The sequence below is a fragment of the Schistocerca nitens genome, chromosome 3 (genome assembly GCF_023898315.1).
Source record: "Schistocerca nitens isolate TAMUIC-IGC-003100 chromosome 3, iqSchNite1.1, whole genome shotgun sequence".
In the NCBI taxonomy this organism is placed as follows: Eukaryota; Metazoa; Arthropoda; class Insecta; order Orthoptera; family Acrididae; genus Schistocerca; species Schistocerca nitens.
Genome location: NC_064616.1, coordinates 324,942,001 through 324,960,593, shown reverse-complemented (window position 1 = coordinate 324,960,593; position 18,593 = coordinate 324,942,001). Strand labels below are relative to the sequence as shown.

Genomic DNA, 18,593 nt, shown 5'->3' with positions numbered 1-18,593 from the left:
GCATCCAATACATTTTCTATTGGCTGCTGTCCAACTGTTGACAGGACATGTTGCGCAGCGGATGTATTACATGTCAACGAGTGTTAATAACATATTTCTATTTCGATATATCACTGTAGTTGCGCTACAAGTTTCAGCTGCTCGTGTTCTTTAAGTAGTCGATGAAGGAACGTCTGCTACTACCAACTGAGGGGCGGCGAGCTCGAGTTAGGTGTTCCACGCACCTATGCCACACTCGCTTAATAGAACTTTAAACGGCAGATCATAATTAATTCCCTGTTCATCTAAAATTGTTCTCAGAACGGTTGCCAAATTCAGCTTGACCGGAAAGAAAAGGAAGAAAAACCCTACTCAGCTAATACGGGTGCTGTAGCACTTTGATAGATATCCAAAAATCCTGAGATCTGAACACTGAACCGGAAGATGGAACGCCGCTTACTGTCTCCTTTGGTTCCTTTACTAGTGTCCAACTAAAGGACTTTCAAACTATGAGGAGAAAAGTCTCCCGGATAATAATTGACAGGTATGTGAATTATGTCACATGAAAAACTCTTGGGTTCTGCAGTTTTGCTTATGATCTTTAATCAAACCTTGATAAATCTGTTCCTTTTTTACCCTTGCATCCTGAAATTAGTTAATTACACCACATTCTTAAACAGGTCTGCCTCTGAAAAGTGTTTAGGGCTTTGGACAAACACAGCCAAGTGTCCCTTAAACTTAGCCGCTCTCCGCAAGATCCGTTACAGCAAATTCTTGCTCCTTCCACGCCTTTGGGTCACATGTGCGCCAATCCATTCGGACCACGAGTGTAACGTACAAAACCTACAGTGCAGTATTGTTCCTCCTCCTCATTTCCCAGGACGTGCAAGCAGCTCACAGCTTCTCTCTGAGAAAATCCGCAGTCAAATATCTACACATGCAGTTCACAATGAGTCCATGGTAGATGCTTAACACTTCATTCTTTCAATCAGTCAGCGCTATAGCAACTCTTTTATTTCCTTCTGCCTGAGTCATGGATATTTCCAGTAGCTCTCCTCCGCCTTCCACTAACGGAAACCCTTTAAGGGATTATTGAACCTATCGATACCTCGCGTCTGCTTTGACCTATGGCGTTGTTAAAATGGCGGACGTAAACAACTCATCAAAATACAATACGCGTATAATTTCCACCATTAAAAGACTTATAGTTATTCTCGGGATATTACATTCTTCTGCTTCGCTAACTTACAGGTATCTTTCAACCTAACCTAGATCTCGAGTCTGTCACCACAAACTGCGTTCCAGAAAGTAAATATCGTTAGTAATCTGATCCATTTCTCTTCGCACACGAATAACGTCACACACCTCATCATCATCATCATCATCATCAACAACGTCATCACCATCATCTCATAGGTCAGAGTCAGCGTCTGGTGTAGGTAGATTCAACCAATCTGCTGACGTAGTAGCCAATAGGGAAACCTCTGACAGTCGAGTCAACCCAGTAACTCTGAAGTCAATTGTTACCAACTTCGAGGAACTTAAACTTAGCACTTAACTACTGCCGACAAGTGGATCGTTCCAGCTGTAGTACAGTCATGTCTTGAGTGGACAGTTCCAGCTGTTGTACAGTCATGTCTTGAGTGGACCGTTCCAGCTGTTGTACAGTCATGTCTTGAGTGGACCGTTCCAGCTGTTGTACAGTCATGTCTTCCAGAAATCTAGCATATGCTATTCCTCGTCACACTGACACGAATATTTCACCCAAACTTCGATGATCTTTCACATCGTCCACACTCATATTCATTTCCACAAGATTTCAGAACGACGAGTTTGATACTAACTGGTCTCAACATAATTCAGCCTCTGCAACACAAGCATCACATGTATCATATTAACTTTCAGTTTTAATCAGGCTGAACCTGGCATTTACTTACGGCATTTTTCGTGTAATAAAACTGCTTTTTCATTAAAAACTAAATGAGTACTCTTCACATCAAACGCGTTCATTTATATACAGTAAATTAATTTCGTGTTGGTCGCACTATATTTCTGAGCGTTAGATATTGATTCCACAGGGCAATTGTCTCATCTTGCTTCATGTTGCTGTAGACTCTTGACAGGGGTTGTATGAACTTTTATTTTGAGCTACTATTCACACTGTGGACTTCTGTTTCCACTGTTGGCTACGAGTACTCAACTAAATAAATATCTAGCGTATGTGAACCTGTTTCTGACAATTGCTGTATTTTATAAAGTAACCATTGCCAGCTCATTTCTACTGTAGCTTCGGTTCTTTATTTCTTTATAACGTCCAGTCGAAGACGACATGGTCACTAGAGACGAATCAGAAGCTCGGATTGGCCACTGAAAGGGAAAGAAATCTCCTGTGTCACTTCAGTGAAACCATCCAGGAAATTTCTTTAAACGATTTAATGGAGTCAAAAGTAGATAAATCTGAATGGCCAGGCGGGCATTTGTACCGCCATCCTTCTAAATGCGACTCCAGTGCGACGCCTTGCTCGGTGGTTCATTGTCTTGCTGAAATATCTACATATCTATGTGTCTCTTTGTCCTCACTACGAAATATACACTGTACCACTCATTCCTTTTGTCTGTGGAGAAGCTAGATGCATGATTCCACGGCATATATTACAACCCTACCTATTATGGTGATGACAGCAAAGGTGATGTTCTGTTTCGATGCTCTACTTGTCAGGTAAAATGAGTGGAAGTACTGTAAAATCAGGGTCTTTAATCAACTGTCACAGTCTCATATGCAGCACACAGGTTACAGATTAAAACAAACGGCTAATTATTTGCTTAACGATTCTTTCACGGGAAGAAGGAAGTTAAAGGTTTAACTTCCCATTGTCGACGTGGTCAGTAGAGACGAATCAGAAGCTCGGATTGGGGAATAATAGGGAAGGAAATCGGCAGCATAAACGTTATCTTATTGATACGATTACCGTCTTACCCGCAAAAGCGTGCAGCGTAGGTGTGTAACCAGATTTTGTTAGTAAATTCCTGTCGTGCTTACTTCATGCTTCATTTTTAATAGCACGACATGACCTTATTGGAATGAAAATACTAACAATTGTTGGATATGTACCACTGTTGTGGCAATGTTTATGAGAGACGATGTGAAAGATTTTCAATCAACAATCATAATCTCAATTTTAGTATTTTATGAGCTCATGAACAATTGTGTAATCATTCCGTATAATCTTTTTGAGTTGAAACTGCCCTTTAATTGAGAAGTGTTTTGTATCTATGTTCAAAATGTGAGGTTTCAAACAGTGTCTAATTTTTTTATTTTCGCTTCATTTGTTACAGGCTTCTGAATGAGCTGAATGCAATGCAGTTGGTTCCCTTCGTGGCCACGACGCTGGTCGTGGCGCTAGTGTGGCCCTTGCTAGCTGCCCGTCAAGACGGTAAGTTGATTTCGCTAGAATCCGTGGTGATTCCTCTCCACGTATAAACTGCTACCTCTGAGAAGAGACGCTAATAGCCCGCGTTAATTACTGATCTTGTGGCGGTATGGAAATTCTGTAATCATGCCAGCGAAGGATCTCGTTGCTGATGAGCAGCTCTAATTAAAAAATGGCGCTCTCCTGTTACCTCCCACACTACAAGTCTGTGTCCGGAATTCTTTATCTGTACCACACAATTTTTAGAATTGTATTGTCAGCAACACAGTATATCTGCTTAAGCAATAAAAAAAAAACAAAAAATTTTGTTCCATTGCCCGTAGCCCAATGACGGCAGGAAGAGTTTTAAAGTTGAGATAATCATAGTTTGCTAATTTTTTAGGCCTAACAAAGATATAATTGGGTTGCGTGCTTTCCTGAATTTCCAGGTCACAAAATCACTAAAGCTTACTTAGGCACACACAAAAGCTGTGAAAATTGACGGTGTTCCAACTTGTGGGCAGTTGCATTTACGATCTGTCGTATTCTCTCGGTTGTTTCATTCCGACGGATAACAAAGCTGTGATATCGATACGTTGTGCATCCAGTTACATACCCTAAATAAGACGCTAAGCGTTAAACGTTTGGGGTGGCGTTTGGTCACGTAGTGTAGCAAGACGCCATACGGGGTGTGATCCAGGGAGTCTATTGTACCACTATCACTTTTCGACTTCCTTTTCCATTCGCGAACGGAGTACTTCAAAGACGATCATCGGTACGTCTTTCATACAAGCAAAAAATTCTCTTATTGTTGGGGAAAATTGCCATTGCTGCTGCAGTTCCTGGGAGGAACTTATGTGTACCAGAATGAATTCTTCGCTCTGCAACGGATTGTACTTCGCTTTCAGATTTATCGACGATTTCAAACTGAGTTAGGGACCAACACTCGAATACGCAAACCTGCTTTCCACAGGCAGTGCTCTAACCAATTGAACTAACCAGACACGACCCCTACCCCCTCACAGCTGAAATGGTGCCAGTACCTCTATCTTACGTTCTAAACTTGGCAGAAGCTCTACTGCATTCATTGCTTGACTAGTACTCCTGTCAAAAAGGATATTGCGGACATGAAGCTAAGCCATAGCCTGTGGGCAGCGGGTGTTTTCCAAGATCAGTCTTTGACTCTGTAGCGTGTTTTGCAGTTTCGTAACAGATTTAAACTGTGAGCAGCATCGGATAAGAGAATTACCCTCGGAACACAAAGTTTCGGGATGGAATCCTAGTGTAGCACAGAGTTTTAATTTATCATGGCGTTTAAAGTTAGATGTTTCATAACTCGTCTTGGAAGGTTGCTATTTTTCTTTCCTAAATTAAATTTGCGTTTCGATAAATTAGGGACATTGTAATTATCATTATTTACTGTTAATTTTGAGAAAACTTTCCGCGCTGAGAGACATGCCAGATGCAATACGTTAGGGAGATTGGAGGGGATAGTTTCCTTACACGGTAACACCATTGTAAAATGTAATCGACTGATTTCCCATCAGTCTTAAGCCACATTTCACACTCTTAGCGTTCTCTCCATATCGTAAGCACCATCTTAAAGTTCATTTACAGAATTCACGAGAAAAAGACAATAATACTTCAGCAACTTTAAAAGACGTCCAGTATTGAACGTCACTTTTGGCAATATTACCACAAAGTAGAAGTTATTTCTGACTTTTCATTAAACAGTGAACATCTTCCCATCAGATCAAGTCAAAATTGGCTTGCCTACCTTGTGTTACACAAGTTTGTGTCTAACGCAAGCAAGGAAGAGCTCATAGACCACACAACGTGCTTCTCACTTGTAGACGCAATTCATACTGGTCTCGTCGCACGTACCAAGCAAATTGTCATCTTGGTTAAGGGCCTGCACTTCCATTCAGCTGGAGTGGTATTCAGATTCAGATTTAAGTTTCTTAAATATCAGGATTATTCCGTTGAAAATAAATGGGAATTACTCCTTCTCAATAGTGTCATTTTATGGAATCTGATCAGCCATAAACAAAACCAGTGTCCTTTCTATTCTAGTAAAGACACTAATAAAGCCCTTGGGAGGACCCTCAACAAATATTACAGTAGATAATTTTTCACAAGTGTTCGGTTGTTTCAAAATATATTGCAGGGAAGGATTGTAGCAGTGGGAATTTCGAGACAAAACAACAAGTAAATTTTACCAGAAATGACAGCTTTCAAATCTAGTGCTGTTTCATCCTCATCACACCGTTCTGAAGACCATTTTACAACTACAGGCCATATACCCAAAAAGAACAGATGTGTCATACTGTTCCGTTCTCTGCACCACTGTGCCACAGTAGATAAAGGTCGTAAAAAGCAGCCAGAGATAATTCTGTTCAATAATAAAACTAAGTCAAGAGCTGACGTAAAATAGAGTCAAGAGAGACTTGTGCACATATGTAACAGATGCAGCATCCATAACTAATTTGTGTTTATTTTCACTGGAACATCCCAAACTACTATGAAGGCAGATCTGATGAAAGGTAAATGTTCCTCAAGCAATCAGGACAAGAAGTGGTAAGTTCTCATATGGAGAAGAGGGGCAACAACCCACGACTCCAAAAGAATGTTCTAAAAGCAATGGCACGTTGTGGAGTTACTCGCCAACAGCCAAAGATGATACGAAGTGGAAGATCACCAAAAACAACATGTTCCATGTGCCCACATATGTTAGACACAAGTGACCAAACATGTAGCAAACGCACAAGAAATATTTGCAAAAACATAGGCAAATTATTTGTAAAGTAGGCATTTTTCATGAGGAGAATTTCTGGTGTATGTCAAGTAAAATTTGAAGTTTGCAGTTTAATCTCAGTAAATTATAATATAATTCGTGATATTGTATTTCACATAGTAAAATGAAGGTCATAATATAATAATAAATAATCTCTTATTCATTCTGTGCCATCAAACCCATCATAGTTTCATAATATTGTTTATGTAATAGCTTTTTCTCTTTCTTCTGAGGTTGGCGTCTCATTACCCTTCTCATGTCTTTTTTTGAGTCCAGCCACTCATTCATCCAAGGCTTACAAATTGTAAAATTGGCATTTGTGTAAATTTTTCCTCACAATGTTGTGAATTTTATTTCGATAAAATTGAAAATTAAACCGTTTTGTTTGCCTGGTCTTCTTGCTACGAAACAACTGTGCTTGCGAGGGGTAAGTTTAGAACGAATTGTAAAAGTAAGTAGCTTTTGCATAAGCTTTACATTAAGTCTCAAGGAAAAGTTTAAATTAATAATGTTAACGAAATTGCAGACTGTGACTGTGGCGTAATAGCCCAGGCAATGAAGAAAAAGAAAGTTTGAATGTGGTAAATAATTCGTGTAGTCGCAAATAATTGTACGGTACTATGAGAGACGGCCATGAACAAAAAAATATTACAAACATAAACCCTGATGGGCAGGGCGACGGGGAGAGAGGGGGGGGGGGGGGAGTGTGGCGGTAAGGTTGCGTTTAAAGGTCAGTTGTGCACGTTTTTCTTGAATAACTCAGCAACTGCGGCCACTGCTGGAAACTTATCCCAGTAGAAAATTAAATTAAATTAAACTAAATCTTATACAAAAAAATGCAGTGTTCATTTTCTCCCTTAGAGTAATAGTTTGCGCGAAGAGAATTAGAAAATATTGAAAATTTCGCATGACGTGCGTGCGCTGTAGCTTAGGTGGTTTTCGTAGGCATATTCGAGATAGTTTCCCAACTTGACAGGCGACAAGTGCCCTGTATCAAATTGTTAGTCACGTCTTCATCTGCACCACTGTTTCACGTTGTAAACAGTTATCGTTTACACCTCGTATAGTGTTTATCGTATCTAGTACTGATGCCATACTGACGAACAGCATTCTATTGTTGGTCGAATGAGGATTTCGTAAGCTATCTCCTATATTCATCTACATACACTGAAGCGCCAAAGAAACTGGTTTAGGTATGCGTATTTAAATACAGAGGCATGTAAACAGACAGAATACGACTTTGCGGTCGACAACGCCTATATAAGATAACAAGTGTCTGGCGCAGTTATATCGGTTACTGCTGTTACAACGACAGGTTATCAAGATTTCAGTGAGTTTGAACGTCGTGTTATAGTCAGCGCACGAGCGATGGAACACAGCAACTACGAGGTAGCGATAAAGTGGCGACTTCCCCGTACGGCCATTTCACGAGTGTAATGTGAATATCAGTAATCCGGTAAAACATCTAATCTCCGACATCGCTGCGGCTGGAAAAAGATCTTGCAAGGACGGGACTAACAACGACTGAAGATAATCGTTGGACATGACAGAAGTGCAGCTCTTCCGCACATTGCTGCAGATTTCATTTCTCGGCCATCAACAAGTGTCAGCGTGCGAACCATTCAACAAAACATCATCGATATGGCCTTTCGGAGCCAAAGGCCCATTCGTGTACGCTTGATGACTGCACGACACAAAATTTTGCGCCTCGTATGAGACCGTCAATACCGACATTGGACGGTTGATGATTGGAAACATGTTGCCTGAACGGACGAGTCTCTATTCAAATTGTATCGAGCGGAAGGATGTGTACAGGTATGGATAAAACCTCATGAATCCACGAGCCCACATGTCAGCAGGTGCAGTTGGAGTGACATGGGACCCCAGATACGTCTAGATACGAATCTTGACAGGTGATACGTACGCAAGCATCCTGTCTGACCACCTGCATCCATTCATGTCCATTATGCATTGCGACGGACTTGGACATTTCCAGCAGGACAATGCGACAGCCCACACGTCCAGAATTGCTGCAGAGTTGCTCCAGGAACACTCTTCTGAGTTTAAACCCTTCTTCTGGCCACCGAACTCCCTACAAATGAACATTATTGAGGATACCAGGGATGCCTTGCAACGTGATGTTCAGTAGAGATCTCCACTCCCTCGTACTCTCGCGGATTTATGGACAGCCCTGCAGGACTCATGGTGTCAGTTCCCTCCAGCACTACCTTAGACATTAGTCGAGTTCATGTTACGTCGTGTTGCGGCACTTCTGCGTGCTCGCGGGGGCCCTACACGATATTAGGCACGTGTACCAGTTTCTTTGGCTCTTCAGTATGAATGCATATGTCGACTTGACAGCGAACGATGCGCTGTAATTGTGTACGCACATGTGTGGTGGTGTGTATAATTGATATGAACATAACAACGCAACCAACGCAACAAGGGGTCAAAGTTATTCGTAAATTACACTAATGAATGCGACTCCAAAACCGTGGTGAGTAAATTAATTTTTTTTTTCAATGCAAATGCAGCGTTTTGGCTGTATAGTGTAAGCTGAAAGGTCAAGAAATAATTTAAAAAGTTAGTAATAAAACAGCAGCATTCAAAATACAGTCGACCTAGTCTTACTGACGATAAATATGCATCGGTGAAAAACCAAAATTCAAGTAATTTTTTTCATCTTTGTGACAGAGAAAATTATTTGTGAAAGATATTAAGATGAAGAATCCTGAGGAAGGAAATAATTAGAGAATTCTTTTGTTCCTATACTGAATATTTGCTGTCTGATTTGTATTACACTGGACGGCGATGTGTTCCATTAGCAGCTGGTTAGAGCCAAGGGGGCCAGCGAATGCACATAAAGGCAATGCGTGCAGCTTCCCGCAGGCTTGTCAGCACACCTCACCGCCCGTCTATCCATCCCTTCCTCTCAACCCCTTCTCTATCTCACTTCCTTTCCAATTATCTCTCCTTATTCTGGTATCCTTTATGCTTGCCAAAAACAATGCATAATAGAACAAGTATACCGAATTGATATTTTGGTGCCGTGTTGCATGTTGACTTTACGTAACTGAATTCCTGAAAATGGCTCTGAGCACTATGGGACTTAACATCTGTGGTCATTAGTCCCCTAGAACTTAGAACTACTTAAACCTAACTAACCTAAGGACATCACACACATCCATGCCCGAGGCAGGATTCGAACCTGCGACCGTAGCGGTCACGCGGTTCCAGACTGAAGCGCCTAGAACCGCACGGCCACAACGCCCGGCTCTGAATAGCTCAAAAAAGGTTTTGAGCTACCCTCATGACTCGCGTAACACTTCATTTCTTAGGTCGCAATCTCTTTCTCAGTCCTCTTTTGACCACAGCAAATCACAACAAACAGCCACCAATGTAGTGGAGGCAAAAGTAAATCTATATTCCACTAGGAGTATAGATTTAGGAATATAGATTTACTTCGGTGTCTCCTATCGTGCAGCTTGTGCGCGCTGCCCTGTAAACCGAGATGCCTCTTGAGGGATCATTTTCGGCTTAGACGGTGCATGCATTGACGGCATTTACGGCGAGAAGATTTAGCACCACGGAAGCTATTCTCCTTAACGGCGTCCACCACATCGACGTCAATCGAAAATTCAACGGTATCTTGAGTCACAAAACATCGATGAACTGTTTCTCGCGCTCAAAAAACTAATTGATAACCGCTACTAACATACACGGTCAACTAACATTAATGTGACCACCGCCTATGCTCGACGTGAACGTGTGATAACTACTCATAGGCGGCAGCACTAGCAGCTCAATGTGTATAACGCGTGTTGGGGGAACGCGGATGACAGTGTCCCAACTCGGATACAGAGAGATTTATCTAATGTCCAGAAGGGGCGAGATCATTGGCTTTAGGACCAAGGATGGAAGAATTTCCGAAAGGGCTAAGTTTTTAAAGTGTTCGCATGCCGCTCTGGTTAAAGTATACCGTGCATGGCAAAATGGTGCTATCCAAAACCGCCGCCGAGGCGCTATGGCGCACCGGGGCCCATAGAAGACAGGGATATGCAACGGCTGCGGAGATGTGTACGGGCGAATAGACGTGTAACTATTGAGTAACTGACAGCTCAGATGAACCAAGGGGATGCCAACAGTGTCTCCTCAACGACCGTTCAGCGAACGTTGCTGCGTACAAGCCTCCCCCTGGTTCTTGCACCAATGCCGCCTGCCGTTCATCGGCGACTGTAACACCTCGGTTCAGTTTACATTGATAAAAGCTATAGAAAAAATAATTTAAAGTTAAGAACAGAATTTTTAGAGGGGAAAATAGTGTAGAATCAGAGTTCGGTAATTGCAGATCAAAATTATAGTGTATCAGCAAGTAGTTTAACGTCTAAGTACAGCAAAGCCACGGAAGCTCCGTCATGGAGAAGGCAATGACTTTAAACTCTTGTGATGAAAAACCTATAAAAAGGCCTGATCGTCATTATTGCCGCCTTTTTTCCTTGATTGTTTCGTTAAAGAGCGGGGAACCCGTGTCAGTCAGCGAGACAATAATTAGATTGGACTTGATCGTGTTAAGATTCACGATAAACTGTTGTAATATTACGGAGATTAAAAGTGATGTAGTGTACGATCTCTGACTGTTGGTAGCAACGGAGTATTTATGGGATTTTAGAATTTTAGTGCTAGATTGAAACTTTACGGACATATAGACGACAGAAACTCAAATTATCTGCTGATACGAATGAATTCAGAGGTACCGGTATTCAGATATTAACGTGTGGACTTTTGAAAGTGGCGTGTGCCGTTAGTTGCGAATCTGAACGTAGAGCTCGTGCATATCGACATTGCGGACTATTTAGATTCCTCCTGGCTAGGAACCTTTTAAATAGACTATCATGCATCACCATCTTAGTCCTTGAATATAGAGTGAAAGTGAAATACAAGAGTGTTGTACTTATATCATTTACGTAGTACTAATCAGTGAAGGTTTTACGGAACCAAAGCTGTTCAGCAGTAGGTCAGCACCATCTAGCGGAAAGCGTAGGCATTAACTAACACACAAACTGAAGTGAACGTTTACGTGTTTTACGGACTGCTTAATATGAACTTCTGTGACTCTTTGACGTCCCCACTCCCTCCGAAAGGTGGCGCAGGCTGTCTTAATCATAAAAGGGGAGAGTTTTAGCCGGGCAAATTACTAAATAAAAGCGATATTTACAAGACTCGCAATAATAGCAAAACACCAAACAAATCTACATATTTACTTCTAAAAGGACAATTAGCTAGAAACCCAACTGTAAGGATAGATGGCTCACCAGTTCTTCGACGCCGCGAGGCGCGATACCTGGGCGTAGTCGTCGATGAGAGGTGGACTTATGCATCACACATTGACACCGTTACGCAAAAATCACTAGAAACATTAAATAATCTAATTGCCATTGGACACAAGCGATTCCACTTACCACCAGAATTAATCAAATTATATCATAACAGCATATTGACATCAATTGTAGGGTATGGATCAGGAATCTGGGCCCACAGACTCACGAGGGTTATGCCTGCCATGGCTGTGAGAAGAGTGCAGCGGAACATGTTACTCACATCAGTAGGGGCATACAGAACAACATCAGGAGGAGCCCTAACAGTACTGATGGGGCTCTGTCCGCTTGACATAAAAATCAGGGAACAGGCAACATGGTACTGGGTAAAAAAGGGTAACAGGGATAAAATAGTTGATCTAATGGGGATTTACGTGGGGAACAAAATAGAAATCAAACGAAGGGGGGAAGAACTTTGGCAAGAACAATGGGATAATGAAGAAACTGGTCGAAGAACACATGAATTGCTCCCCAATATCAGGGAAAGGTTGCAATTAAAACACTTCTCACCGTCACGAGGACTGCTGCACTTCCTCACAGGTCATGGACCTTACCCGGCATACCTATGCCGCTTCGGGAAACGGGCTACACCGGCGTGTGACTGTGGGGCCACACCAGGCACCCCGGAACACGTGGTGTATGAGTGCCGCCTCTTCGACGACGTAGCGGCGCAATTTCGCCAGCAACTACCACACCATGACACGTACCACCTGCTCAGGCATGAGGACCATTTCACAATCTTGAACAAGTTGGCCAATGAGATCTCACTCAAAGTGATAAGGGAATATCTCAGGAACAATGACTAAGATTTCACTACACCCAAACTGACTCCGCGCACCTGAGCTGTTCCGCCGAGGCGTGGACTTGGCCAGCCGCCTCACGACTGGAATCCGCCACGCCTGGGATTAGGGGGGGGGGGGGGGGTGCGCCCAACTACCGATCTGAGACACTCACCGATTTTGACACTAGGTTAGGATAGGTTAGACGTAGGATAAGTTAGGATAAAAACATTAGTAATAGTGCTGCAGCGAACGTGCCAGGGGCACGTTCACCGGGATTAGCTCGGTGAACAGGGCCAACAACGTAGGTTTATATTTTGCTGGCACATTTGTAACGCTGCAGGTAGAAGTAGCTTAGTATAAGTAGAGTAAAATAATATAGGAAGACAAATAGTAGTGCCCATAGTGAGAGCAATAGGAAACCAGTAGAGTAAGCTGTAGTACTAACACCCAACTGTATCAACTAGGACCCACTAATTGTATAAGGTGGTGGGTTGTAATGTATCATAATGTATTGAGCAATAAAGATTTTTAAAAAAAACACACAAGGCCCGCACCTCATCGGGGAGTCGTCGCTGTCACGTCGGGAAGTAAAACCGGAAAACCTACCGACGATACGTATCTACGAGCAGACGTCGACGTGGAGTACCTAAAAAAGGAACCACAAGAGAGTTGGGGATGCTTCACGACAAAGGCTCGAATTTGCACGACAGTATCGCAAATGGACGTCCACTGAATGGTGACACGTGGCTTTTCAGGCGGCAAATGGCCATTGGCGTGTACGGCGCGACATTTCTGAAGCTAACACCCAGCAACGGTCGTCGGACGGGTCCAGGCCAGAGGAGGGAACGTTATGTTCTGGAGAATGTTTTCGTGGCATTCCCTGGGTGATCTCGTCATTCTGGAAGGCACAGTGGATCAACACAAGCATGCACCTTCCCCAGGGGATCATGTCCACCCCTACATACAGTTTGTTTTTTGTCGGCACGATGGCATCTTCCAGTAGGTCAATGCAACGTGTCACACAGCTCGCAGTGTACGTGCGTGGTTCTAGAGCACCAGGATGAGTTTACCGTACTCCGCTGATCACCAAACTCTCCGAATTTAATCGGAATAGAGAATCTGTGGGACAATCTCGATCGGGCTCTTCACGTCATAGATCATCAACCGAAAAACAGCGCAGCCGGCCACAGCACTGGCGTCGGCGTCCCCCACATTCCTCTCGACACCTTCAAGAACATAATGACTATCTTCCTGCACCTCTCGAAGCGGTCTGCACTGAAAAAGGTGGTTATTCAAGCATTTGACAGGTGGGCACATAAATATTACTGGACTGCGTATTATGTTTCGTAGGTACCCCCATGAGAACTCGACAAAGCTGAGTCTTTTGGAGGCAACTGGCATGGAGGGTATGTCTAACCAGACACTTCGCAACCATCCCACGACCAGTGTGGCCTCTAGGTGTCCGTTACTAACGACATTAAAAATCCTCAGATTCGTGGTAGGTTAATTATGTGTACCTCGAATGGAACTTGAATCAATAGCGTCGCAGTCCCTTAACCGGTGAGCACATGATTCTTTTTTTTTTGACGGGCGGTCGTCGTTGAAGAGTATGGAGGTGGCCAGATACTGCATGCCGAGATGGACCCAAGCACATTACATCGCATGGAGTGAAGCAACGCGGTAATGAATGTTACACAGCAAGGTATCTTGATTTCACAGCTGTGAAAGAATGTGTGGTTTCGAATAGAAATTCTTTATTTTGGTCATTATATTGTTTTAATCTAACAGTGAAGTTATTTTCTTAGTTTCATTCCCTGCACACTTTAAATTTAGTCCTCAAGCGTGCATAGATACGCAGGTGGTGCACAACGTTTATCACTAGTTTATTGCCAGCGGAAAAATGTTCCTACCGGAGCACAAAAAATGCGAATATGCTCTTGTTTATTTAAATTAAAAAACGGTGGCTGAAAAGTGGAGTTCCAGCTGCCTACCTTTACCTTTCTCAGCACCTTTAAAATTTTCCAAAAAGCCTTGGGATGAGAGCATATTCACGCCTTCGTTACCTTGCAGCTCACCTCAAACTCCCATGAACTCCCCTAACTGTAACTCTCACATCCACCGATCTGTCGCTGTAAGTCGCTCATACTCATCCACTCCCAGTTGCCCTTTCTCACTCACTCGTTCAACCAAACTCGTTACCTCTTTGTGTCTCTCTGTAATTGTCTCCTGTGCCACAGCCACAATCCCCTTTCTTCTGTCCTACTACTACAGTCACCTCTCACAGTCACTGTGTCCCTCTTTCTCTCTCTTACTGCTACTATCTCATTCCTTCCTTCCCACATCTGCTGTATCTTTTCACTGTCACTATCTCTCTCTTCCTCGTTGTCATTCTCATATACTCTGTCTCTCATTATCACTGGCTCTCACCCACTTCAACTCTTTATTTCTCTCTGTTTCCCTCCCCCCTCCCCCCCCCCCACCCTCCCCGCCGCTACCATCACTCGTTTCCTAGCACTGTGTCTCCTTCGCTGTTCCTATAACACAACCACTACTATCTTCCAATATTTGTTACTCTTTCGACTCTTTGCCACTGCCACTGACTTCTATCTCTCAACAAAAAATGTGTGAATGAGTTTTCGTGCCAAAACCTTTGCGAAAATTCTTAAAGATGCTGAGGAAGGTAGAATGAGGCAGCCGGTACCCCACTTTTCATCATAGTCTTTTAAATGAACAGGAACATATTCGCATTTTTTGTGCTTCCACAGGAAGGAACATTTTCCCTCTGGTTCTCGTATTTTCCCTGCAGCAGCAGGGCATGAACTCATACGAAAACAAATATGTTGTAAAATTTAGATAGTTTACTTATTTGAAAATAACTAAAATAACTCAAAACTAATTTTACACCTCAGATCCGATTTTACGTGCAAAAAAAATTTGCATGTTCTTCAGTAGGGTTTGCAGATAACAGAGACACTTTACATCATATTTCTCCGTACTAAGTCAGTTTATAAACTCCGTGTTCGCCTCACACCAGATTTTACGTGCGTATTTTACGTGTACAAGTAGGGTAACTCTGAACCTCTGTATCTAGGAAATGGATGGAGATATGAAGAAAATTTTCGAGGGTGTTCGACATCGGGATATTAGGAATACAGCTTAAAAATTGCAGTCGTTTGCTGTGCATAGTAGTTTCCGAATCCGCTGCTGGGTTTTGGTACGCAAAAGCCAAATTTTTGTGCTGTTCCTCTATAATAGACAAAGCTTTCTCGAAACGGGGAATCGGTCTTCTAAATAAATTCCTAGTGAATATACGGTTAAAACATCAGCAATTTTTTACCGTTATTTATTATTGAGATTTCCTCTCATACCGGGTTTCACGGGTCGCAGTAGGGTAACTTTGGATCTCCGTATCTTGTAAATGGGTAAAGGTATCAACTAAATTTTCAAGGTTATTCGAGATCGGGATATGAGGAATATATCGTAATAATATCAGCCATTTGCTGTGCGTAGCCCGTCTTTGAAACCTCGGCTGGGTTTTGGTCCGCAGGTGACGGCGAAAATACAGTAAAAAACACTTTTTGGGATTTTTAAGAGGAACCAGCCATGAGCTAACGGTGCCTCCATAAATCCTGTGAATCCCACCTTAGACATCAAATAAAGAACCAACCGATTTGCGCCATTTGCCTAAGCAGGAGGAAGTATATAATATTCATACTTTGATCCAGCAATGTAGGGTAGACGAGCCTTCTGTTATGTAAACAAATGGTCTCCAGCGCCAGAACAGTTGACCCTACCTTTCTATTACCAATAGAGCCTGAGTTATGAGCTCCGGAAAATCTCGTTTTTATGCTCAGCGTTTTGGAACATACGATGTACGCATTTCTTCGCATGCATACCGATGATAGTAGTTCTGTTGCAAGAAATTCACTTAAGCGAATTGAATGGAATCAAGAGGGTAAAATCAGTGACGCTGCTGTGAAGTACTGAACCTGAAACGAAACGAATATATCACGAAAAATGAAAATTTTTGCCAGACAAATTCGGACCCGTAACTCATGCATATCGTGAGCAGGAAATGTTAGCCGGCCGCTCTGGCCGAGCGTTTCTAGGCGCTTCTGGCGCTTCTGGATTCGCGCGACCGCTACGGTAACAAGTTCGAATCCTGCCTCGGGCATGGATTTGTGTGATGTCCTTCAGTTAGTTAAGTTTAAGTAGTTCTAAGTTCTAGGGTACTGATGACCTCAGATGTTAAGTCCCATAGTACTCAGAGCCATTTTGAACGAGGAAATGTTATATCGAAAGTGACGGAAATGATGGACGTGAGAGCCTCCGACTATTTATTTGGATGTTTGCGCCTTATAGACGTTCTCCGATTGTGTAATTGACTTAGGCGACGGCTCGTGATTAGCAGGAATCCCAGGTTCGAATCCCGGTCTGCACAAACCAAATGAGGTGTCGCAAAGGTTAAAACAATGGACTTACATTCGGAAGTACTGCGGTTAAAATCGCATTCCGGACATCCAAATTTTAATTTTTTTTTTTTTTTTTGAGCTCGTTTAATGCATATTACTGCCTGCTTCGTGTGACGATGTCACTGCTGATTTCGTCATCCTTCTCAAATAAGAGTTTGTGTTCCCTTCCTAATGAAATCACCATGGACGATGTTTTAAACCCTAATCTTCCTTGACATATGTTTTCATTTGTCAGGACATATTCAAAGTCGGTACCTTCCAATAGATGTACGCTCAGAGATTAAGCTAGATAGCCTCATAGTTGTTTTGTTAGTATGTGACTCCATTAACTGTCATAACATACACTCTTCTATACACCTGCAACACCACTATGCTGCCATTAGGAGAGAAAGACGTTCATGCCACATGGCGGTGCATAAAACGAATATACTAATAATCGTCTTTACATATTATCAGTTAAAGTCATTCACCGCGTTCTTCCGTTAATATGCGAAAGATAACCTCAGGAACTACTGTAAGGGTTTTGATACGCTCTTCGGTAACATACATATTGATTTACGAGGAAGGTTTGTGTATCTAATTTGCTCTATTAGTGTTTCGCCCCATAATTCGTCCGGCCGTAGAGATTTAACGTTACTCGTGTGCAAGGGGGGGGGGGGGGGGGGGGACGCTGACATCACTGACCAAATAAAAGTCGAAAGTTCTCGAACAGAGTCAAACGTTCATTTCTGCTGACTTCCGCAGTACACATTTAAAGCAAAAAATTGATAATCTTGAAATGATGTAATATCTAAAGCGTAAATTATGTTCTCTGCTATCCGTTCGAACTGTGTGTGTCACATAACTTCTCCCAGCGTATTATAGGTAGATCAGACTAGAGAACAGTTTTGAAACAGTCATATAGAGTTAACGATGTATATTTCATTTAACCATGTTTAAAAATTTCTCGTGCTTTCTGTGAATCCCCGTATTTTTCTCTTGAGCAACGTGCCTATTGTTGCAATCTTGATACAGAGTTATTTGAACATCAAAGACACAAGACCGGTAGTAAAAGGGCTGGTAAAAATGCTGCGGTGTATCAGCACTGTAAATACCGGTATGTTAGCGCTCACGAAATAGTTCGGTATGTTGTTTAATAATAATCATTAGTAGGACCCAGATTTTAATGACAAGTCATATTTTTTTCCTCATATGTAGGGTGCATTTTACAATAATTTATGCACGAATCCAGGTATTGTAGTGAGTAACAACGTATTTCTATTGTGAATATAAGGTCATATTTACGTCTTTTACAGTAACAGGTCATATTTCGCTCAACTTTTGCAGCATATGCATGTACTTGTATATGTAAGGACACAAGAATAAAAACCTGTAAATGTTGCACACAGTTCAGTGTTTCAGGTGATATTGTCACAAATAAACACAACAATTACAACAAAGCTTAATTTGACAGGCCTGTAGCAGACAAGCAACGTAACACATTAGTCGGTTCGCTGACGTGAGAAACGTCAGAACGCTCTCGAAGGCAACGAAGGGGGCTTCCGACGTAATTAACATCACAAAAGTGGTCACGCTATTCAGTTTGAGTCTGGTTCAGCATGCCGAAAGTAAAGTGCTGCAACAGCATGAAGTTGTGAGGTTATGTGGTTTTGGAGAGCAGTCCTTTAGTACTGACAGAGAAATATTATTTTGTAAATTACGTGAAGTTGAAGATAGTGAACAGTAACGCTTAAACTGCAACAACACTGTAATACCGACATATACAGCAGCTGTGCGAACAG

At 42.3% G+C, this 18,593-nt stretch overlaps 1 protein-coding gene across 1 annotated transcript in view; it reads left to right on the top strand.

Annotated features, from left to right (window-relative positions):
• The first annotated feature begins 3,317 nt into the window (after positions 1-3,317).
• Positions 3,318-18,593, top strand: part of LOC126249589 (uncharacterized) — a 644,174-nt gene continuing 628,898 nt past the window's right edge. The window contains exon 1 of the mRNA XM_049951253.1: positions 3,318-3,413. Coding sequence (XP_049807210.1) covers positions 3,338-3,413 — 76 coding nt within the window. The 5' untranslated portion in view covers positions 3,318-3,337. The remainder of the gene's footprint in view (positions 3,414-18,593) is intronic.